This window comes from Mercurialis annua, linkage group LG1-X (genome assembly GCF_937616625.2).
Source record: "Mercurialis annua linkage group LG1-X, ddMerAnnu1.2, whole genome shotgun sequence".
Classification (NCBI taxonomy): domain Eukaryota; kingdom Viridiplantae; phylum Streptophyta; class Magnoliopsida; order Malpighiales; family Euphorbiaceae; genus Mercurialis; species Mercurialis annua.
This window is the reverse complement of record NC_065570.1, coordinates 5,714,931-5,741,127: the sequence shown is the minus strand read 5'-3', so window position 1 is coordinate 5,741,127 and position 26,197 is coordinate 5,714,931. Positions and strand designations below refer to the sequence as shown.

General features: G+C 33.7%; 2 protein-coding genes and 1 non-coding gene across 3 annotated transcripts; 2 read left to right on the top strand and 1 right to left on the bottom strand.

The window, feature by feature from the left end:
• The first annotated feature begins 1,906 nt into the window (after nt 1-1,906).
• On the top strand, nt 1,907-2,013 carry LOC126666378 (small nucleolar RNA R71). Its single transcript, XR_007637881.1, has one exon. It is a non-coding gene; the product is annotated as a small nucleolar RNA R71 (small nucleolar RNA).
• A 2,634-nt stretch (nt 2,014-4,647) lies between these two features.
• Nucleotides 4,648-5,304, bottom strand: LOC126682455 (uncharacterized). The gene has a single exon (XM_050378196.1). It carries the CDS (start codon nt 5,302-5,304, stop codon nt 4,648-4,650), a length of 657 nt encoding a protein of 218 aa, XP_050234153.1.
• Nucleotides 5,305-15,200: 9,896 nt separating this feature from the next.
• LOC126683960 (mediator of RNA polymerase II transcription subunit 33A-like) lies at nt 15,201-25,511 on the top strand. Its single transcript, XM_050379449.2, has 12 exons — nt 15,201-15,681; nt 15,758-15,868; nt 16,893-17,246; nt 18,084-18,397; nt 18,502-18,593; nt 18,689-19,016; nt 19,155-19,365; nt 19,447-19,561; nt 20,499-20,660; nt 21,569-22,238; nt 22,471-22,677; nt 23,853-25,511. The coding sequence occupies exons 1-12, from the start codon at nt 15,398-15,400 to the stop codon at nt 24,938-24,940; spliced, it is 3,936 nt and encodes a 1,311-aa protein (XP_050235406.1). The 5' UTR covers nt 15,201-15,397; the 3' UTR covers nt 24,941-25,511.
• Nucleotides 25,512-26,197: the final 686 nt, after the last annotated feature.

Here is a 26,197-nt window from a genome sequence, read left to right as displayed (position 1 = left end):
CGCCTTAGAGCAAAATTTCAACCTCCACCCTGCCCATTGTTTGGGTTTACCCTTTCGCGGTTTGGCTGAGAGTGGAGGTTTCGAGGGTGCTCTCTTTTTTACTGACTGCGCAGGCACACCACAAAAAGTCTTATACAGTGGTTTTTCTTTGCTTGATGGGTTGAATTCTTGAGATGTCATAGGACAATCTAAGTACAACACATCCTTCATGCTCTCATTCTCACTCTCCTCCACACAGTCAATTCTCATGCATTTTTCCTCACTTCTCACGCTTCGCACCCTTTTGGTCATCTCAAACTCTACACTTTCATCCTCTAATCGCAGAGTCAACTTGCCTGCATTCACATCAATGAGAGCTCTGCTGGTGTTCATGAACGGTCGTCCGAGAATTAGAGGGCACTCCTTATCGATCTCATAGTCAAGAACGACAAAATCCACAGGAAATATGAATTTGTCGATCTTAACTAAAACATCCTCCACAATTCCATATGGCTTTTTGACAGAGTGGTCAGCAAGCTGCAACATCATGGGAGTGGTCTTGACCTGTTGATCACCAAGCAGCTGTCTAAACAAAGAAAGGGGCATCAAATTTATGCTAGCACCCAAATCACAAAGACAATTAGCAGTTTCTAAATCACCAATAGTACAGGGAACAGAAAAACTCCCTGGGTCTTCGAGCTTTGTAGGCAACTTGCTCAAACTGATTGAACTGCAATTCTCTGTAAATGGAATCGTACTCTCGTCCCAGCTCCGCTTTTTCATCAGAATGTCTTTCAAGAATTTGGCATAATGCGGCATCCCTCTGAGTGCATCCGCCAGGCTGATATTGATTTGCAGCTTCTTGAAAGTTTCTAAGAACTTGTGAAACTTCCAAGTGTCTTGTGGCTTCTTCAGTCTGTGTGGAAACGGAACCTTAGGAACATATGGTGGAGGTGGAGTATATGGTTTTGAAACTTGTGATTCAGTAGCACCACCCTCACACTGCTCCTTCTCTGCCTCTACTACAACCTTCTCTACATGAGGTTCAGGCAACACTTTTGAACTTCTTAGTGTTATCGCCTTGACTTGCTCTCTCGGATTTGCCTCAGTAGTGGATGGTAAACCCCCTTGATTTCGAGTCTGAAGTGCTTGGGCCATCTGCTGATTCTGCAACTCAAGATTGTGGATAGTGGCAGCATGATTCCTCAATGTTTGCTGCGTCTCTGCTTCATTCTTCAACATTAACTCCATCATCTTGTCCACCTTACTATAAAGAGACTCTCCTTGCTCTCTTTGCTGAACGCCAGGTGGATGCTGAGGCCTATTGTTCTGATGTTGGAAGTTTCCATGATTCTGGACGTTGCCCTGATTCTGTTGTGGCCCTTGTACTCCTTGAAAATTTGGACCTGCCTGATTGTTGGCATTACCCCCAGTATCCTTCCATGAGAAATTCGGGTGATTCCTCCATCCTGGATTGTAAGTAGCAGCATATGGATCATTGCCCTGTCTTTGTCCTCCCACAAAATTGACCTGCTCATTGAAAGCATGTCCCATCATATAGCAGTCATTTGCCACGTGGGTAGGATCTCCACATACTTCACAGCTACTCTGAACTGCAGCAACACTTCCCATAGTCATTCCTGCAGCTTGCCTCATAAGAATATCAACCTGAGCTTGCAGTGAGGCATTCTTCGCTTTCAGACTCTCCACAGCTGGATCAACACTGACTGCCATTACTCCTCTTTGCGCAGGTACTTTTGCCCTCTCGTTTGGCCAAGTACATCCATTTATGGCCATCTCATCTAATAGGGCAAATGCCTCATCGGTCGTCTTCCTCATTAGTGACCCTCCTGCAGCTACATCTATAGCGCTTCTCCCCAACTCAGTTGACCCATTGTAGAAATTCTGGATCAGATTCTCTCTAGTGATGTGATGATGAGGAACTTTCCTCTGCATCTCCTTGTATCGCTCCCACGCTTCATGTATCGATTCTCCATCGTGTTGCTGATAGAGCATAATATCCCTAGTCAGCTTTGCAGTCTTTGCCATGGAGAAGTACTTGCTCATGAAGGCTTTTGCCAAATCTGACCAATTGTTAATCCCCGCTCTAGGCAATGCATGGATCCACTGCTTCGCTCTATCCCTCAGAGAAAATGGGAATAAGCGCAGCCAAACTTCATCGTCTGTCATGTTGCTGAGCTTGAATGTACTACACACCTCCAAAAAATCGGCGATGTGTTGATTCGGATCTTCATTAGGTAGCCCATAAAATTGACAGCGCGCTTCTATCAGCTGAATGACACTTGTCTTGATCTCATAGTGGTTTGCTAGTACAGGATGTGCAAAATAACCATGAGTAGTGTTGCCCACAGTTGGCTGAAAGAACTCCATCAATGTTCGTACTCTCTGTCCGCCATTATTCTCTCCCTGCACATCCTGCAGATTTTGCTGATTTTGTGGGGGAACTCTATTATCCACCACAGGATTGAAACCAGGTGGGATACCATCTTCGTCTGCCATATTCTGATTCCTTTGAGCTGATTTTCGGACACTTCGCTCAAAGGTAGTGAGATCTTGTTGAAAAGGTTCTAGCGGTAGTCCTTTACGTCGTGTATTATGCATACACTATGAGAAGGGTACCTGAAACAACACAAACAACAAAATACCACGCGTAAAACAAGAAAAATAAAAACTAAAACAAGCCAAGCTATCCTAACTTAGATGTTAAAGATATGCTTTCCCCGGCAACGGCGCCAAAAACTTGTTGGTAAAAATACGCAAGCGTACGTATGCCAACTTGTAATACAGACTGTGAAGTCCGGATATCGTACCCACAGAGAAAGCTTCTAAATACAACCAGCTAGGAGACTCGATTTGGATAGTTGAAAAGATATTTTTGTTTTGTTGTGTAAATTAAAGACAAAATTAAACTAGTGTAAATTAATAAACTAAAGCTGAAATTAAATTGATGTTAAACAATAATAGGTAAAGCAGGGATTATTTACTTTCATTATGCTGTTCAATCAGATTGGAATATGGATTTGGTTGTTTTACTAAGGTTCAGGCTAATCGTAAGCACCTAAAATTCTCTCTCGAGCAATTGCAGGCAAAAACAGTCAATTAAACAATCAATAGGCAACTACTCACTCTCGTGTTATAATTAACCTAAATAATTAATTGATTGATGTTTGTGAAGCAAACCCTAAGAACACGTATTTGTCAATTCACTCTCGTGCAATTAACTCCTACGTTCTTAATTATATTGGTCTATTTCAGTTTTACTCTCTCAAGCTAAAACCAGAACACATGACAATGAATAAATTAGCTAAATAAATTCAAGCATTAAGAACAATAATTAAAACATAGTAATAACAACAACCCATAAATCCAATTTATTTAAACAGGCATAAATCCCATTAATAATCCCCACGATGGGTTTAGTTACTCATGATCAAAGATAAACCAACAACATAATATATGGAATTCATAATTGATAAGATAAACAATGAAAAAGATCTCTCTGAATTATCGTACCTTATTTGCATAAAAATCCCAATATAATATCGAAGAATAAAATCCAGCTCAAAGAGTAATCAAATCGAAGAACGATGAACTAATACTGAAAATAAAACTAATCTAGTGTTTTTAGTCTAATAGAATGGTAAACGAACTAAGCGAACCCTAATTATGCTGTAAAATCCACTATATATACCCGCTGTCAGCTTTAGACTCGTATTTTGGTGAAGTCCCGAAGTCGCCCTTTCATAATTTTAGAATCGGAATGAAAGATCGGACCAAAACGTAATTTTGGACAACTCAGCAGACAGGCACGATGGAAGGCGCGTTGCGAGGCGCGTTGATTCCATCGTGCCTTGCAATTTCAGCACACATTTTCCTAAGGCACGATGCGAGGCACGATGCCCCCATCGTGCCTTCCATCTCGCCTCTCCTTCAATACAATAAACAAATATAGGCACGATGCGAGGCACGATGCCACCATCGTGCCTACCATCTCGCCTTCCAACAAAGTATGCATAAGACTGGGGGCACGATGCGAGGCACGTTGGTTCCATCGTGCCTTCCATCTTCCCTCAGCCAAACTCTCAGAAACAGCTCCGACACTAACTCGAAACGCCTATCAAACTCCGATCTTGCTTAGACTTCACCGTATTGCTCCGATCAGGTCCTAAACTCCGTGAAATCTACGTGATAGTACCTGAAACGCTCAACAAAGAAATGAGACCCAATATGCATAAAAATGATCACTAAACACACGTAAATAACTCGTAAAACAACGGTAATATATGAGTAATTTTACTCCTATCATTCACCCTTTTCAAAACAAAAAAAAAATTGCTTTTTTAGAAATTGTCGAACCAAATTGAGTTTATCGGTTCAATTGTTTAGTTGGATTTGGATTTTGCACAGCCATACTTCCGATTATCATGTCTTGACAAATTCTGTTGGCTAAAAGATTTCATGGAACCGGCTTTATCAAGAAAAGAACAAACTTTGATTGTGAAACAAGTGAATTCAAATTCAAGACTTGTCAAAACCCATGAAAACAAAATCAAAAATTGTGTCCGTATTTTTCTATTTAAACAGTATAAAATATTACACCAAAAACAAGAAATAAATAAAAAATACACCCAAAAGGACTAAATTGTTCTAAATTTTAGCCTTAGTTTTGCACTTCTGATCAGCAACAGTGGCATTAGCGACAAACACAGTAATATCACAAGTGGTCGTCGTATCCACACTAATCTTAATAAAATTCAAAATCGCAGCTTTACCCGAAAGTTTAATCAAAGCACTCATCGTCAACTTCCCCGACATAACATCCGTAAAAAGCTGCGAGTTAGACAACAACCGATCCGCCATCACCGTCACCGTCACATTCATGGGCCGGGTCTCGTCAGAGCCCATTTTCCCAGCAGGAATAGGAACTTCGCCGACGAGTTCGCCCCTATAATTCAACAAAGCCAACCCGTTCTTGTACTTCATGCTCACTTTGTTTGGATTCTTGACCGTTAGATCAACGTCCAACGTCATATTCAAATCAACTCCGAGTCTTGCAACATCTAAGGCGACGTCGAGGTTCTGTAAGGACATGGAGTCGATTTGGGTGATGGGTTGTTTAGCTTTGAAGACTGTGAATGCTAAAATTACGATGATCACGACGATTAGGACGATGGTTGCGGCGGTTGAAGCGAGACAAATGTTGCGGCGTCTGTGTTTGTTTTTGGGTTTTGCTGGGGGTTGAGTTTCTGGGTCCGGTGAGGATGAATGTAGAGCTGTTTCTTCTGTTTTCTTCTCCATTTCCATGTTCTTGAGTTGAAAATATTTGTGTTTTTGGGAATTTTTTTTTTGAAATGTTTGCTAGATAGGTTGATTTTCAGGTCAGTGGGTGGTGGGATATGAGTTTTGGTTTGGTTTGGTTTTGAGGAGAGGAGACTACATGGCTATTAATTTATACTGCCCAACTAATTAGGTCGGCTTGACTATAATGTACTATCATAAATAAAATTAGGCCAAGATTGTATTTAAAAAAAAAGTTTAAAAAATTATTATTCCCATACAGAATTTTATATATTAATTTAAACTATTTATAAAAAAAATGAAAGTTAAAAAAACATTTAGAAAGATGTAATAATTCGTCGAAATTAAAAAGAAAATAATATTGTCGACCTAAATTCAGAGTGTTAATTGCTAATTGTTAATTAAATTAGGGTCGAAATTCTTTCTTATTGATTGAATATAATTTATAATGATAGTTAATTTATACTTATTTTTTATAAAATAAATTGTTCATATTAACAAAATTTAAATTATATTAAGTTAATTTACACAATTATCTTATATAGAATATGTAGATTCATCGAATATAATAGGTTATATTCAATTAATTTGAAGGGATCCTAATCCATTTAACTATCATATGAAAGAGCATAATTCTATGAATAGTACAATAATTGTTTTTGGTAAAATACACCAATATAAATATACGGTAATTGTTTTTAATACAACACCCCTTCATTTTTAACATTCAAATTCAACGTCTTAACTAAATTATTACAATTACTCTTTTGGGTATTGGCAAAACAAATCCCAAGACTTCACCTTTTTAACGATTTAAGCCTAACGTTTAGAACTTTAAGAAACAAATTCTAACCTTTTCAAATTTTATAAATTGTAGCCCAATGCGAAACGTTAGGACTTTACTTGTAAAATTTTAAAACGTTGTGATTTAATATATCAATAATATGACTGCCACATGAGCAAATAATGGCTGAAAAATGGCTTAGGTTTTAGCATTTATTTCGTAAAATTTTAAACGTTAGACTTAAATCGCAAAAAAGAAGAAAATGAAACGTTAACATTTGTTTTGCCAATACCTCTACTCTTTATTGAGTAATCAAAATGGTTAAGTTTTTATATTTTTTAATTTTTGATATTAAATTAAAACATTAAAAATCAAAGAACCTACAAATTCAAAATCAATAATTAAATTACTCTTCTAGTATGTATATATACAACGTATTGAAAAATTATAAAATTCTTCTAAGAAAATGAAATGCAATTCCTATTGACTCTTCACTATCTTTTTATTTCACCGTCAATATGTACTAAAAAGTTAATTCAAGCTGCTCAAAAACTTTAGAAATTAAAGTCGTGAGCATTATGCATTTTTTTACACAACACTTTTAAACTAATACATTCAAACTAACGTCCACTCGAGTCGGATAGATATCTTGCAGAAGATAAAATGAGAATGACATTTCATCCCGAACCACCAATTATCTGTATTTGATGGATAAAAAATTGCACGTACACAAGTGGATTAGAGTGGGTAAGATACTTTTTTAGCATCCAAAAACAAAGATATTTTTCTTTATGTTTATATTTTTAATTTCAAATTCAAACGACTGAATACGTAAGTAAAATTTGAACCTCAATTTTACTTAAGCTATAAGGGCATCTCCAACCCAAAATTAATTTTTGAAATTCAATTTACACACTTTTGGGTTTTCTACAGTGTTTTTACTCCAACCTATTATCCCATTTTTCACACTAAAAGAATATTCTCTATATATTCTCTTTTATATTCAATATTACTACATTTAATCATTTACCATTTCACATCTATATTTATATTTTAAACACATATATCCTCATTTGTTAATTTATTTAATAATATTAAATTAAATATTAATTTTTTATAAATATTATTTAATGTTCAATTATAAAAAATAAACAAATCATAATTAAAATTGAAACAATAAAATTAAAATAACACATTACATTTAAATATTAATAATAAAATAACACATTACAATCAAATATTAATGTAATATAATTTTTATGTTTTTTTATGTTTAAATAAAAAATATGTTGTTTAAATTTTATGTATTTAATTTATTTGTTTTATTTTTACCAATAAAAATAATTTGAATTAAATTATTAAAAATTCAATTAGTATTTTAATGAGAAATTGGACGAAAATGAACATTTATAAAATTAGCTATATAAATTTTAATTAAAAAGTAAATATTCAATTAATCAAAACATGAATTTGTGTGAATAATGCATAACAAGAAATGAGTTGTTACTATTAATAAACAAAGAAATGGGATGGAAAATGGGTATGGGTTGAAGTTGAAAAACAAAACCCATATTCAAAAATGAGTCTGGGTCGGAGATGGTCTAAGAACATCAACTCACATACGCCTTTGAGATAACAATATGTATATTTGTTAGTACATAAAGTAATATTATTGTCTGGTGTTACATTGAAAATTTCCAAATAAGAAATTAAGGATGACTGAGTGGAGTCATATTACTTGAAAAGATAGTGTCATGTAGTGTGGGCTGATTTTGTATAGACAACAAGACTTTAGAGGCAGTTAAAAAGAGCAGTACGCGGTTGGGAAGTTCATTTCTTATTCTATTACCTACTTTAATTTACTCGTCTTAATTCTAAGGTATTTCTAGCTGCTGTGTTTTGAAAAACTAACTAATAATAAGTCAATAGAATATTGTATAGACAGACACCATGCTTCAAATGTAATTTAGTTGTGATAATTTATAAATTACTCGAGTTCAAGTTGAATTTTCAAAAAAATTGATCGAGATGAATTTGATGTAAATATTCAAATTAATTTTGGAGTCGGATTCGAATATCTAAATATTTGACTCAAAATGATTTGCTAAATTTGTTAATTAGTATTTTATTTATAATATAGTTTTGTCTCAATATTTTTTTTGACTGATCGAGTTGAGTCCTAATATCTTATTTTTATGTCGAGTTCGACCTCAACCTATAATATATATAGCACGCTCAAATTCAAGGCAAATTTTAAAGTTGAGTCGAGTTTGATAATGTTTTGATTGGATGCGATTCACTTACATTCTTATGCCTGAACTAATATTGGTACATTTTTTTAGTCTCATATTAGTATATTCACTTCCCTTATTCATTCATTCTATATATATATATATATGTATGTGTTTCTTTCCTAAGTATATCTTTATCTATTTTGATTTTACATCCAATAAGTAGTTTGTAAAGAGACGCCTGTTATTAATAAAAAATAATAAAAAGAACATTCTAATTGTATTTGATTAATGCTAATAATTTTCTCCAATTTGAATCGGAAGTCTTTCGGAACTAAAATTGAATTGCTTGGAGTCCTGTAATGACATTATGGTAAATTTAACAACGACAACAATTATATTTTTATGAAGAAAAATAAAATCAATGTGATAATTTTTGCTTAGAAATTGGATGATAAATGTGATACTTGGCTGCCCCTGGAAGCATGGAAAGTGATATGGACTAAGATTGCGTGCAAGAATTTTCAGAATTCCTTTTGTTTTGTATATGAATTCAACTCTGTAAACAAAATAAAAATTATATTCACTTACCAATTCTTTTGTTTACCGTTTTATATAGCTAAAAAAGTAAAGCAAAAAATGAGACTTGTTGAAACGTCTAGATCCTAGTTTCCCACTTTCTTGGGTTATAAATTATGAGTGTATTAGCCACCCTATCAAATCGTTGACAAGAATGATTTGCATTTTACGATAAAATATAGGCTTATTATATCTGCGTATTCCTGCATTTTGCTTCTTTTGCACATAAAGTCCCTGCACTAAAATACGCCATCATTAAGTCCCTGCACTTTCACTTCCAGCAAAAAATTAGAGCAAGAAAATGAAAAAAAAAAGTTTAGAAATATTTTAATATTGTAATATTTTTAAAATTAACTTTCATGTCGTAAAAAATACTGTATTTAAAATGAGATCTCTTTTTAGAATATTTTTGAATATGAAATATCATATGTCTTGAATTGGCTAATAATCACCCATGGCCCCTGAACTTTAGGGGTACCGGCGCTAAACCCCCTAATGTCTAAAAACGGGCGCTAAACTCCCTGATTTTTGTGACGGCGCTCACAAAACCCCCCTAAGCCCCAAAAATCCAAAAAAATGACCAAAATACCTTTAGCGCCGTCTTTTCTGGTCAACTGACAATCTTTAAATAAAATTCTGACACTGTCATATCATCTGCCACGTCAGCAAAGTACCTTAAAAATTTCAAACACCCAAAATACCCCTAATTTAATTTAGAAAAAGACAAAAAAAAAATCAACTCAATCTAATCCAATGAATTAACCCAACAACTAATCCGACCATTACCCCTACCCGACCACTGCCGGAAAAATTTCCGGTCATCTTCTCCTATTCGAAGATGACCGGAAAATTTTCTGGTCATCAAAAATCCGACGACCGATTCCTCTGAGGAACAGATCCGATCTGTTCCTCAATATCTGTTCCTCTGAGGAACAGATTTTTTTGATGACCGGAAATTTTCCGGTCATCTTCAAATCGGAAAAGATGACCGGAAAATTTTCCGGCGGTGGTTGGGTTGTTGATGGGTAGTGGTTCGGTCGGCTGTTGGGTTAGGGTAGAGGTTTAGGTTAGATTTGGTTTTTTTTTGTCTTTTTCTAAAATAAATTAGGGGTATTTTGGGTGTTTTAAAGTTTTAAGGTATTTTGCTGACGTGGTGCCGTCAATTTTTTTTTTAATAAAAAATGTCAGTTGACCAGAAAAGACGGCGTCAGGGGTATTTTGGTGAAATTTGGAGCTTAGGGGGTTTTGTGAGCGCCGCCACAAAAATCAGGGGGTTTAGCGCCCGTTTTTAGATATCAGGGGTTTTAGCGCCCGTACCCCTAAAGGTGAGGGGCCATGGGTGTTGAATTAGAATGTTTTTTTATATAATTAACTTGAATGATGGCATACTACCTAAAACGGACTTTGTCTACTTTAAAATGTTTTAATCAGGATTTCATATTCAAAGTCACGTTTTCAATTAAAAAAAGATTTTGTTCAATTTTTATGTTAATGAAAATAATAAATTTATATTTGACCGATCAGTTTATTTGATTGAAACTCGTCATCGTAAAATTTAAATTAATAATAAAGAATCATCATTTAGAAATTTCATTGGATTGAAATGATCAATTTAACTGATTTTTAATTTTTTTGTAAAAAAATAAATAAAGAGACACAGTTTAGACAGTATATTGAATTACAATTAAAATTTTATTCCTTACTTTTTAGATGCTTTTTATTTTATAATAAATATTCTTTTATACTCTCTCTGTTATTTTTTTGTTGTCTTTTTTAGAAGTTTTTTTTATTTTAAAATATTTGTCTATTGCAAGTTTCAATGACAAATTTAATTACTATTTTTTATCGTTGCCCTTTTCTTTAGTTAGTGGAGTGGAGATGGCATTTATTAACATGTAGACTTTTAATACTCCTTCCGTCCCATTTATAAAGTCCCCTTATTATTTTTCACACATATTAAGAACAAAAAATATATGTTTTTTCTTATTTTGCCCTTATTAATTATGCTTTGCAATTGTAAATATCATTAATTATCTTATAAAAGTGTTTAATTATTCAAATAAAATAAGAGGTAAAAAGGAAATCTAAGCTAAAAAAGTACAATGGGATTTTTTAAGTGGGACATAAAAAAATGACAATGGGACTTCCTAAATGGGACGGAGGGAGTATATAAATGTAAGATTATTTTTGGACTTTTTTTATATAAAACACAGGCTTAACCCAAAATATTCTCACAAGTACGACCGTTGTTTCCAGTTTAGAAAATTACGATGTCATCTTTTTCTTTTTGATTTCTATATTTTTTATTTTTGATAAATACGAATTTTTTCAGCCAAACCTAATTTCTTCATCATTTAAATCTTATTATTCTCATTTCCATCTACATCCATCGAGTCTTTCTTTTCCAGCGTCGATCATCTGCTTCTGCCGGGTCTTTCTTCTCCGCCGTGAGTTATCTTCATCTTTTTCTAGTCGTCGCTCGTCCAAACAATTTGTCGCTCGTCAAAACCATCATCATCATCCATTGGATAAATCAGTTTCTTGTTAGGGTTGTGGTTGAAATCTTGAGAATTGAAAGGGATCCGAATGGGAATCAAAAAAGCGGATGGGATTGCATTTGAACGACGAACCACATCTGTTAAATTTTGCTCAAGGTGTCTTTATTACATATCCTGATTTAGCTTTAAATTGTGAGTCTACACTATAATGAATTATTGACCAAAAGGTCATATAGTCGTGGCTAAGTGAGCATATTTTAAATGGTGATCTTGTTATAATGCGTAATTATATGGCTCATTGGCTTGCCATAACAAAGTATGGAACTGCAACAAAAGAGCGAGTGAAATTTGAAGTCTCATTTTACTGAATCAAGATAAAAAAGAAAAAGAGTTTGTGGAAAACATTGCCAAACGTCTTCATGCCTTGAGCTTTTTCATATGAGGAGTTTTTTTTGTGTGTATTTATGGTTTTGTTATTTGGTTAACCAATGGTTTACTAATGGTAAACTAATAATTTTATTTTGTGTACACTGCAAGTAAATGTTGGGTTAACCGCTGGTAAATTTGTAATAAAATTTATTTTCAATATATCGTTAATATATCGTTAGTAAACCGTTGGTGAAACTGAATTGTGTATTTTAAACAAATTGTAAACTCACTCAATCACTCCATCAAGCAAGTTTGTATATTTTGTAATGGTTTTGTTGCTTGTTAACCAATGGTTTACTAATGATACAGCAATATATATTTTTTAGTACACTGTTAGCAAACATTAGGTTAACCGTTGGTAAATTTGTAATAAATTTTATTTTGAATATATCTTTAATAAATCGTTAGTAAACTTGAATCGTGTATTTTAAACAAATTTTACTTTTTAAAAAAAATAATAAACTTATTTTTAGTACACTTTTAGTAAACTGTTGATAAAGTTATAGTTAATTTATTTTTAGTATATCAAAAGATTATGCAGTTAAAATATAAATTATGTTTTAGTATACCATTAGTAACCTTTTAGTATACCTTTAGTTGACCAAAATCGTATTTTTGAGATTTTTTTAAAAAAAATATTGAGAAAAAAAGTACAAAAAATATTTTTCAAAAAATATATTTGAAGTGATATTTTTCAAAAAAATATATTCAAATTGATATTTTTAAGAATATTTTATCTTTAAGTATATATTGTTAGTAATCTTTTAATGACTTTTTTAAGATATGTGTTTTGTTAAAAATTGACAAATAAAAGAAAACAGATAAAGAATATTGCATATATTTATGTTCTGCTCTTTATTGCTAAGTTGTTGTTGTTGGTCTTTATTTATAGTTCAAGTTTCTAGAAGAAGTTGCTAATCTCAAGTTGATTAAAGCCCTTAGTTAATTTTCTTTGTCTTTGTATTAATAACAAAATTGCTAAGTAGCAATTTTGTTATGCACATGTTTTTCTGGCTTTTTTAGACTAAATACATTATAAAAGAATTGTGACACTTAATTTTTCATTTAGCAAAAAATTTGATATTAGTTTTATTAACGCGATATCAGAATAATTTATAACTATTCTTTTTCTCTCTTTCTTTTTTATTTTCTTAAAATAACCGCTGTTTTATTCTCTCATTTTTTTCACTTTCTCGGCTACTAAACAACTGCTGTTACTTGTTTTGCATATCAATTTTAAAAAACAAATTATATTCTTAATCATTTGCTTATAAGAAATAGATTGATAGTTATAGTTTTGATAAGTTTTCATTGATCAAATTGATAAAAAAAATGGCTATTAATGGAGGAAATAATGTTTGGAGGCAAGAGGAGAATAAATCGAGTCCTCATTATGTGCATACTAGTGAGAATACTTCAATTTTTTAGTTTCGTAAGTACTTTCAGTTACAAATTATCACTCTTAGTCTCGTGCTATGCAAATGACTTTAATAGTTAAAAACAACAAATATTTTATTGATAGGCCAATACTTAAACCTAACAGGAATAATTTAGTGTTCAATATATGAGAAAGATGCAATAATTTGGTCTTATTTTGGATAATTCAATGTCATTTTCATACGGGATGTCAAAATGGGTCATGACACGATAACACGATTTGTCTAACCCGTAAATTTGGCGAATCCGGGTTGAGGCTTAGCGGGTTCGTGTCGAAAACGTGTCAACCCGTTTATGATACGAAATAAATGGGTCGTATCACGGGTTGACTCGCGAACCCATCTAACCCACCTAACCCGTTTATAAATTGTATGATTTATAATAATATAAAAATAAAACAGTTATAATTATAAAAAATATATAATAAAATTATTAAATTAATTATATTAATTATATTAATATAAAAATAAATAAATTATATTAAAATTTTACAATTTGAAAATTTGACAATTAATTGATAAATTTGAGGTTAGAAGTATATTTAAATGATTTAAAAAAATTCTTAAATGTTAAGTGGGTCGTGTTAGTCGTGTCGTGTTATCCGTGTAATTGTGTTAATCGTGTTACCTATTTTATCTTAACGTGTTAATCGTGTCGTGTCGTGTCACTCGTTTAAAATTCGTGTCGTGTTAGGGTTGGGAATTTTGACACGATTCGTGTTCGTGTTGACCCTAATAGTGTCAACAGAGTGGGTTGACACGACACGAACACGACCCGCCAACCCATTTTAACACCTCTACCTTTTCCGTTTTCAACTGATAGGCAATTCAGAATAAATATAAATATTAAAAAATAAAATTTATTTAGATAAAATGAATTAATTTATAAAAAAATATCACAATTGTTATTATTTACTGTAGTGGTAATTTTATTTGTTAGTATTTTATTTGTTATTTTCAATGCATCAACCATAATTAATAAGAGCATATATGATAACTAAATATTCAAGTATTAAATTACCGCCTTTATTTAGAAGGAAAAAAATAAAAATGACGTGTATTAATTTGTGACGGATGGAGTATTATTTTTAAAGTTTAAATTCATTTCCAAGTCCTTATATTTATTTTGTTTATATGGTCCTTAAACTATTTTTATCCTTATCTAATCCTTCAACTTAGCGATAAATTATTGTCCAAACCCTGACTAACAAAAACGACATCATTTAACGTATCAATTTGCATTTTTGAAAATAACGAAACAATGTCGTTTTTATCTTTCAGGGGCTGAAAGATAATGTTTTGCTAAGATGAAGCACAACATCTATACATAGTTACATACACGTACATACTAGGGGTGAGCATTCGGCCGGTTCGGTCAAAACCAATTCGAAAATGGTCAAACCGACCAAACCGAATGTTATAATATTTTTGACCGAACCAACCGAATAAAGAACATTAACCGAATCTGTTTCGACCTAAATTTTTTCGGTCGGTTCGGTCAGTTTGGTTAAATGGGTTTTTATGGGCTTTTTCAATTACATATGCTTTAAAAATCAATTAATTTTTTCATAAATTCAAATAATTGATTTCTATGAAAATTAGAAAGAAATCAAGCATTTTCTCATAAATATAAACAATATACCATAGCAAGAATTAAATTGAAAAAAAATATCAACCTACTTTTCATAATAAGCATTCAAAATTTTAAGTATTTGGTCGGTTCGGTTAAAGTGTAAATTTTAAATTTTTAACCGAACCGTTAACCAATAACCGAAAATTTATATTTTTTAACCGAACCGACCGAATGAAAATTTATCACCGAATTAAACCGACCGAAATTCACCGATTCGGTCGACTTATTCGTTTTTTTCAAAACTTTGCTCTCCCCTAATACATACCTTTGGCGAGTAGCAGGAGAAGGAGGAGGTGGGTGCCAAGCACGTGAGACAAAATCCAGATTATATCCAAACACAAAACAATTTGCGTTTCTCTATGTGGACCTGACTCTTCAGCTCTTACTGTTCAAGGTCCCGCTCTACGCTGCGTAATTTAATTAAATAAACCCTGACATCACGAACAATAATCAAAATCAAAATCACAGTATCAATTCCGAATCAAATGCTCAGATTTTGATTCTTGAAGATGGAGCACGAAAAAGAGGACGAAAAAATGGCAGTTGAAGATAAAATTTTAGAAACAATCAAGAACTGTCAACAGAGGCAAGAAGCTCCGCTAGTAATGGCTATGGAGGTGGCGAAATGTTTACTATCATTAGGTATAAAACTGCCGAGCTTTGAATTAGGTCAAGTTCTTGTTTCTCATATTTGTTTCCAGAATAATCATCCTTCGTTATGGAAGTTTCTCCAACAAGCTTTATCTTCTCGTCTCGTTTCGTCTCTTCATGTTCTCTCGCTTCTCTCTGCCAGGTTGCTGTTTTTGTTAATTGCATTTTTAGTTTTCCCGTGTGATGTTGTTGTTGTTAATGTTGTGTTTGTTTTGTAGAGTAATTCCGAATCGGAAGACGCAGCCTGAGGCGTATAGGCTTTACCTTGAGTTACTTAGCCGATTCTCATTTTTAGCTGATACTGTTGGTGATGAAGATTGTAAAGAGAAGTATGTTTTATTTTGATTATGTATAGTTGCTTATTTTTTAAATCGGATGGTAGTTATGGTTTTAACTTGAGGTTTACTAGTTGCTAGTTGGACTTTTTTTGAGGCTTTGTTTGAAGTGAACTTGCTAGGATTCTGTAAAATTCAACTGAATTGAATTCTTGCAAATTCATGTCAACTTGTTGGACTAAATTTTATTTATTCCAAGGTAGTTTAAGAAGTAAATAGTTTTTTTATATATTTGAATTGCCTTAAGAAATGAATTGTACCAATAAATTATATTTGTTGCAGACATAAGGTCTGACTAAATAAAATTCCATTCAATTCTTTCTTTCTTATGCTATCCAAATGCCACATTTGGACACCACATTTTCTAAGGAATGTTAGTTGATTGGCTGAGTGTTGATGCGGGTGAAAAGTGAAGTGATTGCTGAGGAAATAGTACTGTGATTGTTTGAGTTTAGCAAATTTTCTGCTCTTTTTTCTCTTGGGAAATAGTAGTATGAGACCCTTCCTCATTTTGGTCTTATTGCGGTTAATAATATGACAATCACTTTTAGTTACCAAGGGAAAACATAAAGGTTTATAGGACCCTCTGCTGGGGGCCATATAATAAATATCCAACTTGCATTAAGGAATGTTTATCATGTATTGGATGAGGATTTTTGTATTTTTTATTAGCAAGATTGTCTTACTGTCGGAAGCCAACTAGTGCCTATAATAGTCATTTGAGTACTCTATTTTTCACCATTAACTATCACTAGCTAATTGTTGGTATGTGAGAACGTCGGTTAACTGAATGTCTTATTGGAATTCAGTGATTTATTTTGTTAGTATTACTATGAGCTTCTATGCTGGGGTGTGCTATTGTACACATGAAGATGTGCGTGTTTAATTTGTTCAATTAAATAATTCACATTTCTTTTTGTTGGTCTGACACTCTGACTTACAAGATGCTGGATAAGGAGTGTCTATAATTCTTATTACTTCACTAAGAAACACGAAAATTGCGCTTTATGTTTTGTAGGATAATAAAGTCCGTTGATGTTGCTCTAAACTTATCACACACTTATGGAATTCAAGTTCTGGAGCTTGGGCATGTTCTGGTGCTGTTCTTTTTTAGCATTGTTGCTGGCTTGATTGATAGTACATTTACTGACTGGGGATTACTAATGAAATCTCCAAATGTAGCAAGTGGACCATTTGGAAATGACAATAACCAGGATATGGATGTTGATGCCAAAGGGAAGTATAATATTGGAAGATCTGAGCATCGTGAACTTTTAAGAAAAACTAATCCTCTCTTTGCCATAGAGGTGCTGGTAAAAATTACTGAAAGTAGAAAAGCCATTATTCTACTCCGCAGTGTTCATCTAAACAAGTATGTTTTGCTATTCTTAAATTAGTTTACATTTTAATTCTCTCTCTTCATGAATTTTTACTATATGTATTGGGATGTCTTGATTGATATTGTTGATCCTGTGCCTTTGAGTTTAGTTTTCTGAGGGTTGGGTATATTAAATATGAAATAATTTATAAGAACGCATCTTTGTATCAAATATATTAATAAACATTTTACTGTTGCAACTTTTAAGAATTTGAAAAAAGAAGCATAATTTATTATTGAATGAAACGACTGCAAATATGGTTGTAATTCATGTGATTAACTCTCTCTATTGTTTTCAGCTCTTACATCTGTAATTTGTGATGCATGAATGTCACGGTCTTGATATTGAGGTGCACCCCGCATAAATATAGTTAGGAACTACCAAATATATTTCTGAGTTGAAAAGTTGATTTTTATGTTTAGTTTTAATTTTGTTCTACAGCGGTAATTGCGAATTGAGAATCTGGCTGTTCTTTCCCCCTCTTATTTTAATTGATTATGAATCAATAAAAGTCCAGGAAGAAAAGATATATGCGTTGTTCCTATAAACGCATTGTTAGTGAAATTATATTTTGTCCAGCTATGGATCAATTGTTTTGTGAATTTGCTGCAGTGTTTAGGACGCCTAGGAAAACAGTAAAAAGTGTGCAGTGTCAGCACCCATTCTCTTAGGCAGTTATTTTGTACGAAAAGAGAAGAGACCAAAGTTGGTAAACTGTCATCTTTATTCTTAAGTTAGTTGCATGTTATAAAAGCATATAACTAGAAAAATATTATGGCGAGGAGCTTGCTATGTTCAAATAATTTTTTATTTTTTTTGTTTGTTTATAGGCCAGAGATTTTCAATGGCCTCCTGCAAAGGCTGTTGTTTCTTAAAGCCAATAAAGCATCCTCCTTTATGGACTCTGCATACCAGCCTCTGGAAAGATTGTTGGCGAATATTCAGAGAGTTTTTGATTTTGAATACCAGTTAAACCAGTGCAAGATCATCCAAATGCTTATTGATACCAAACCATGCAAGCCTACAGCTTATTGCAATTCAGAATCTGGGAAATCTGCCTTTTGGGTTTCCTTTGATATTTACATGGAGAACATAATGGATGGAAAGCAACTTCATATTAGATCATCTGTTGCTATACTTAGAGGTTAAATTAGTTTGAATAGATATCTTTATTTCTGTTTGTCCACACATTATGTTTGGAGCTGCCAGAACTTCTCTTATTATGAAGTTTTCATGTTATGACTGCAGAAACAATTAAGACGCTCCAACTGCTTAATCGTGCATGCTGGCAGGAAACTTTCTTGGCACTCTGGCTTTCAGCTCTTCGTCTTGTGCAACGAGTTGAGATGATCCCATGTCAATATATGTCACTGGGAGAGCATATATCCAAATTTATGAGGAATACTTATTTTTCTGCTTTGGCTTTGCTTTTCAGGAACGCGCTCCTGTGGAAGGCCCTATTCCTCATGTTGATTCTCGTCTTTGTATTCTTTTGACTATTGTCCCCTTGGCAATAGCATATATTTTGGAGGATGAAGCCATGTTATGTAAGGTGGACGGAAACGCTCAGAGTTCAAGGAAACATGGACTCATTTCATCTCTTCAGATCCTTGGAGGCTTCTCTAGTCTCTTATGTCCTCCTCCTTACGTCATCGGTGCAGCAAATGTTGCAGCTCTAAAGGCAGCAAGTTTCATTTCTAAATCAAAGAATGCAAATAATGGACTAGGTGGTGGTAATCATTTCGATCCTTCTGTAAATGCAGGTAACTCATGAATGGTGTGGTTCATTTCTTTAGTCTTCCAAATCTTGATTACTGAGTATAAGTACTATATAGATGAACTTTGCTTTTTTACTTTCCTACGTGTTACATGATATTTTTGTTGTATGTGATTCTTTTCAGGTGGTAACATGAGGCATCTAATAGTAGAAGCCTGCATTGCAAGAAACTTAATTGATGCATCCGCATACTTTTGGCCTGGCTATGTGTCTGCTTCAGCTATCTCAATGTCAGATTTACCACAGCTTCAAAAATCTCCTTGGGTAACACTAATGGAGGGATCAACACTGGATAATTCTCTTGTAAATCCACTTCTCACTATTCCTGCAACTAGGTAAAACAAAAGAAAAGAAGCATTTTTACTTTCAGCATATGAAAGATATAAATTTGATCTTCTGCATTGCTTCTGCTAAAGTTTAGCAGAGATAGAGAAGTTATATCATATTGCATTAAGTGGGTCAGCAGAGGAGAAGTCAGCAGCTGCAAAGATTCTTTGTGGTGCATCCCTAACCCGTGGATGGAATATTCAGGTGACACGCGCTTCGTTGATGCTAACATATTGCAATTTGGTTGTCTTCATGGCTTGTTATACATGAAGTAGCTGATAGGTATTGAATCCTTAATTGTTAGCTGTTGCATGTCATGATTAGCCTGTCTAATTTTCTGAGGATATTCAGTGGAAATAATTTTTTATTTTTTTTTATAAAGTAATGTTGTTTTAAAATTCTAGTCAAATTTGTGTCCACACATTAATCGGTAACTCAAAAATGGAACAAAATTGAATGGAAATAGTAAAATTCATGAATTGCAAAGTTGTTTGGAGGAAGAGAATGGTCAAAAGATACTTATTGCACATTTATATTTATTTAGGATAATTTCTTACTAGGATTAACATGTATCCTGCGCAATGAATTTAAATAATTTGGATAAGTTCATTCCAATTATCTCGCAACTTTTTGATATTTTAATTATTGCTTCCTTGTCCATTAAGATTCAACAACCTTTGCACTGCCTTATTACAAACCCCAGGGAGAATATCATAGGGACCATAGGACTGGTTTCAGGTTCAGGAAGATTCCTCAAATTTTACGAGCACATGAATTAGGCAATGAAAAGCACCAAAAAGTTACACGATGGGGGGAATATCTTGAAGTTTGTAGCTGAAGGTGCATTCTAGAAGTTGCTTTTTTAGTTCTTTTGTTAACCCTCCCTACTCTGCACCGTAACTGGTGGAATTTGACCCTAATGTGGCTGAATTATTTCTTGCTGGAGATGATTTTTGGATCTACTTGAAGAGTTCCTTTACTTGTTTTTGAGTTCAAAATTAGAAGAGTTCCTGTACTTGATTTGAGTTCCAATTCTTTATTGACCATACAACTGTTGTCTTGTATGACCCAGAGTTATTGGTTTTACCACTGCCATGTGTCTGAAGATAATTCTTATATCTTGATGCTGAATGTTCTTCAGGAGCATGTGGTGCAGCATGTGGTGAAGCTTCTTTCTCCTCCTATTCCTACTACTCACAGCGGACAAAGGAGTCACTTGGTTGACTACGCGCCTATGCTCAGTGCTATTCTCCTTGGTGCTTCATCAATTGATAACGTCCACATACTTTCTTTGCATGGCGTTGTAAGTGAGATAATACAGTAGCATGTTTTCTGTTATCAGTATAGTACCACAAGCTGGATGTGCCTTTAGACACTTGATGATATACAATCTTTCGGTTATATTAAAAGAAATTTATCAAGGCTTAAGCTATAAAATAAGAAAATATGAAACTATCATCAAAGTATTGCTGTTTGGTGGGTTATGTAGGCTTAATGTATGCAGCAAGTACCAGTGTGTTATGCTGTTGTGTTGTTGGGGCGCTCATTGCAAGCAATTAGAAAATTATCCTGTGGACACGTGCTTTAACACTTGGGGCGTAGATTCTTCAATGTAACCTTTAAGTTTGATTTATTTCATTTTAATACCATTATTATCTTTACAAATTTACTTTCGTCTGATAGTTCTTTGGATTAATAAAGGAAAAGTTACTCATTAAAGAGGTCACGTGTTTTAGCAGCAGTATTTCTAACACGCCTCAGGAATTCTTTAAAAGAAAGCCTCGGAGGAAAAAAAACCATATGATATTTTTCTCCATGATAAACTTCTTTTTTAAAATGAAAACCTTATTAGTGGATTTTTTAAAATTTGATTTTATGTACCTTGTAGACCTTGTGTTACTAATGCACAAATTAGAAGCACCACATACAAATGATTTTAGTGCTACTCGCAAAAAGTGACACTAATGTGATATTGAATTTATCCTTAAGAAACTAGAATGTTAGAGAATTTCTTTGTCTCTTCAGTGTCAAAATGCTAAACTAAATGTTTCTTTTCTGAATTAATTTACCTTGATGTTTTATTTTGATGATTTCTTCATGTATCTTAATATAGTTAGACATGTTTCTATCTCTTTTTAGACATTTGTGAAGCTCTAAAAGTTGAATCTTCTTTTTGCCTTCTAAATGAACTCAATGTTTCTATTTAATCAGATTCCAGAAGTTGCTGCTTCTTTATTGCCTGTTTGTGAGACATTTGGGTCGCTTATGCCTACATCAAGTAATGTAACTAGCACATGTTATGACCCCACATATTACATGGTTTTTTCTGCTGCTTTTCTCTTTCTTCTTCGTCTATGGAAATTCTATAGACCTGCTCTTGAGCAGTGGTTGACTGGAGGAGGAGCCCTAGGAGGTGAGCTTACTTTGGATTATCTCATATTATTGCGTAACAGCCGGATTGCATCACGAAAGTCTGCTGCCTTGGGAAAAATCAATAGTGATTCAGTCCATGTTGAATCTACATATGATAAGCCTGTGTATATCGACTTTTATCCTAAATTACAAGCTTGGTATTGCCAAAACAAGTCGTGCGTAGCTTCAACACTTTCTGGGCTCTCTACTGGAAATCCTGTTCATCAGGTTGCTAACAAAATTTTAAACATGATTTACTCGAAAATGACTAAAGTGGGTGCTTCTCCGGGAAATTCCTCAACTCTATCAAGCAATAGCTTAGGTGGGTGCTCTTCAAGTAGCAGTGAAGATCCCTATCAGAAACCCATTCTTCCTGCATGGGAAGTGTTAGAGGCCGTCCCTATTGTTATTGAGGCAATATTAACAGCATGTGCTCATGGAAGGCTTTCATCTCGGGACTTAACAACAGGTTGAGTAAAAGCTGGCATTTATTTTTTTGTTGAGCACTTCTCGCAGCTTTTGTTTTTCTTTTGTTTTGACTGTGTTGATTAATCCATCCCTTTGACTTGAAATATTAATGTTGCCATTAGCAGAAGAACAGTTCATGTTCTTTTGGAATTTAGAATTATAACTGCTGTCCTCTTTATGATGACTTTTTTCGGTTGCTCGGCATGGTAATAAAAGATGTCAAACACTTGCAGGCCTGAGAGACCTCATTGACTTTCTTCCTGCATCTCTTGGAGGTATTATCAGTTACTTTGCTGCAGAAGTAACTCGGGGTACTTGGAAACCAGTTCATATGAATGGAACAGATTGGCCTAGCCCAGCAGCTGTGCTTTCATCTGTTGAATCTGAAATGAAAGAGCTTCTTTCCGCTGCAGGAGTTGATTTTCCGACCTTTTCTTCTGGTAGGTTTCACCAAACGCTGTTTCTTTCTTGGTTAATATTATGTCTTATCATCACCAACAGTCTGATTCTACTCAACAGAATTTTACTCAGGTAAGTATGCCTGCTAAATTTTTCTCAAGCAACAGTAAACTATTCTGCTAGGGAATGTGGACTTTAATTTTTAATGAATGCTTATATAGACCATGAATGGGAAAGATAATTTATGCAGAACATGGTTTCATTAAGTTGGTCTCTTGAGCCGGGGTAACCTTACCCATTGTTGTTAAAATCGTGAGTTCACTTTTACGGCTTTATGAGCTTACTTTTCAAAATCAATCATATGAGTTAGTAAAATCAGATTAAATCACGAGTTTACTCTACAAAATGGTAATTTTGGCGTAAAATAATACGATTTTCTGAGTTTACAAAAATTTAATTTTGGGTCTTAGAATTTGGATGATTTATTGAATTTTATAGACATAAAAATAATAATATTTTTTGGGTTTATTAATGATCTAAAAAATAATATTTTTACTGTATTTACATGTATTATTTTTTTATTTTAAAAATAGTTTTGCTCAACTATATTTTTCTACGTATATAGAATATGTATAAAATTTCACTTATGCTAATCTAATAGTTATAGATACTACTTTTCCTCTTTAATTGAAAACTAACTTTTTTTTAAGAAATTTATATAGCATTGTGTTGAAAATGGAATGAAAAGAGAACTAAATTTGTTTAATTTTTACTATGAAATTAGTAAAAAGAGACTTTAGATTACACATATTATGCTAGCCACGGTTGATTTTTTTATTTAATATTATTCTAATTTTATGAGTAGTTTTTATTTTTATGCTAATCTGTGTCCGATTACATGAATATTTATACTTTTGAAAGTTAATTTCGCAATTATTTAGATCTTAAAATTTTACGAGCCAATTTTACAATGTGATTTTATGGACCATCAATAGATTAATATTGCGAGTTCAACAACATTGATTCTGCCGTTCCTTGTTTGTTCTTTTTGTGGAAATGCCTGGTACAAATTTGTTGGAACTTCGTAACCTTTTTGGTTAACTGAACTATTGAGTACATTCAGTATTTTACTAAATGATGCCAAATGTAGTAAAGCTGTTACTAGATGATTTGAAGTGCTTATTTTACTTCCTAAAGCATGTGAAACTTCTTGCAGGCAATTCCCCTGTCATGCTTCCATTGCCAATAGCAGCTCTGGTCAGCTTAACTATTACTTTCAAACTCAACAAAGGCCTGGATTACATTCATGCTGTAGTGGGTCCAGCCTTGGAGAATTGTGCAGCAGGTTGCGCTTGGCCTAGCGTACCAATAATTGGCTCTCTGTGGGCTCAAAAGGTCCGCCGCTGGCATGATTACATAGTTGTATCATGCACTCGTTCTGTGTTCAGGCAAAATAAAGAGGCCGTCACTAAGCTCCTAAGGAGTTGCTTCTCCTCATTCCTTGGATCAGTTAATGTTTCGTCATCTTTGATGACCAATCAATGTAGTGTGGATGGACTACTGGGAAGTACAATTCCGACGGCTTGTGGATCCTTAGCATCAGGATTTCTGTATATTCGCTCTTGTCGGACAATACCCGATATTCAATACGTGAATGGCGTGATAATAGATATTGTAGGAGAGCACGCTAGGGAATCGGCTGTGAGATGGTCAAACACGAACTGCTCCCGTCTGAAGTCTTGCCAAGCATCTCTAAATCTGGCAGCTGCTAAGGCAAGGGAAGCAGCGATACTCGGTGCAAGCCTCTTATGCATTTCTGGAGGGATGAATCTGGTTCAAGAACTTTTTCTGGAGACTATGCCGACCCTGTTGTTCTCGTCAAGAGAAGTGAAACAGTGTGAGATGAGTGTTGTATGTCGGATTATGGAAGGATACGCAATGGCTTACATGTTAGTACTGTCAGGGTCATTAGCATGGGGGCCTGGGACTAAATCTCCTTCATGGGCATTGTCTAGAAGGGCACAAATTGTTGGGTCCCACATGGAGTTTTTGGCAGGGGTATTGGACGGAAAAATTTCACTTGGTTGTCATCCAGCGACTTGGAGAGCTTACGTGTCTTGTTTAGTCCGTATGATGGCAAATTTTACTCCAGCCTGGATACAAGAAGTGAGGCTGGAAACTCTGAAGAAGCTGGCCAATGGATTGAGGGGATGGCATGAACATGAGTTGGCTATCTCTCTGCTCGAAAGAGGTGGAGCTGCAGCCATTGGCCTTGTAGCCGAACTAATAAATGCCATTGATTGAGTATTGACCCGCAAAATATTGACCCCGGTCATCTACATTCTGGATTGTGTTGAATGAATGGTAAGATCTGATATGAGCAACTCAATTATGCTTTCCTTAATGTGTCTACCGCAAGGCTGCCGTCTGCTAATTGCAAGAAAAGCGCCTAAGATTCCTGATGTACGCAATACGTGAAATGCGAGCCATACTAACTGGGAGATGATTTTTTTTGTATGACATCGTCAAGAGAGGGTGTGACGAGAAGTTAGGGTTAAGTTAAGATGATGACTGCTATCTGTCTAAAGCAATCTTTTGTTGGGGGCACAGACAGGCCAATGTGAGCTGTTTTGCTAGACATGCTAGGAATCAGAAAGTGGGGAAAGAGTTTAATGTTTTGCCCATAAGCAAGAAAATATAATACAAAATCGGTTGAGGGATTACTAGTAGGATGAGAAACATTGCTGAAAATATTAGCAGCCACCTCATTTCTAGTTTATTAGGTTAGATCTTTGTTAATCTGATTGAAAGAACCGATTCAATAATTTTTGGGTAATTTATCTCGGACTATAATTACAACTACAATTTACATTTACGTTGTACTTGTAGTAATGTAAATTTCATGGTTTGGCTTGTCCAAAATCTGGCAGGTTATAAAAGAAAAAAGATTTTTTAAGCATAAAATAATATTTACAGTTTATAATTGCTAATGAATATTGTAGCACTCAGGGGCTCGATTCTATTTTCCAAATATGCATCGGTTGTTTCTTCTTTGAGATAATTTGTTTCGTATTATGCAGTTCAAATCTATCTATGAAAAAAATAGTATTCATAATTTATGTTGAAGTTTTTTATATCGCATAAAAACAAAAAAATACTTTTGTAGTTATGTGTCTTTTATAGTTAGTAATTTTTTCGGTTCATAATATCTTTCACATTGACTATTTTATATAATTTAGAAAAATAATAAATATATTGTAATGTTTATAAGTTTTACTAAAACATTTATATTAATTACTAGTAATTTTAATTTTGATTAATTGTTTTAGTCTCTCTAAATAGTTTATTAACGGAAATAAATTCAAGCAAATATCAATAAATGTTTTTTTAATATTTTTAAGTGATAAATTTTATGAATCAAATTTTTAAATACGATAAATATTATTTCCACTAATAATATGTATAAGAGGGGATATTTTATTTTTGAAAAAAGTAAATACTATTTTCAATTTCATTCAATAACGAAAATAAATTGCAATAAAAACATTATAAAAATAAATA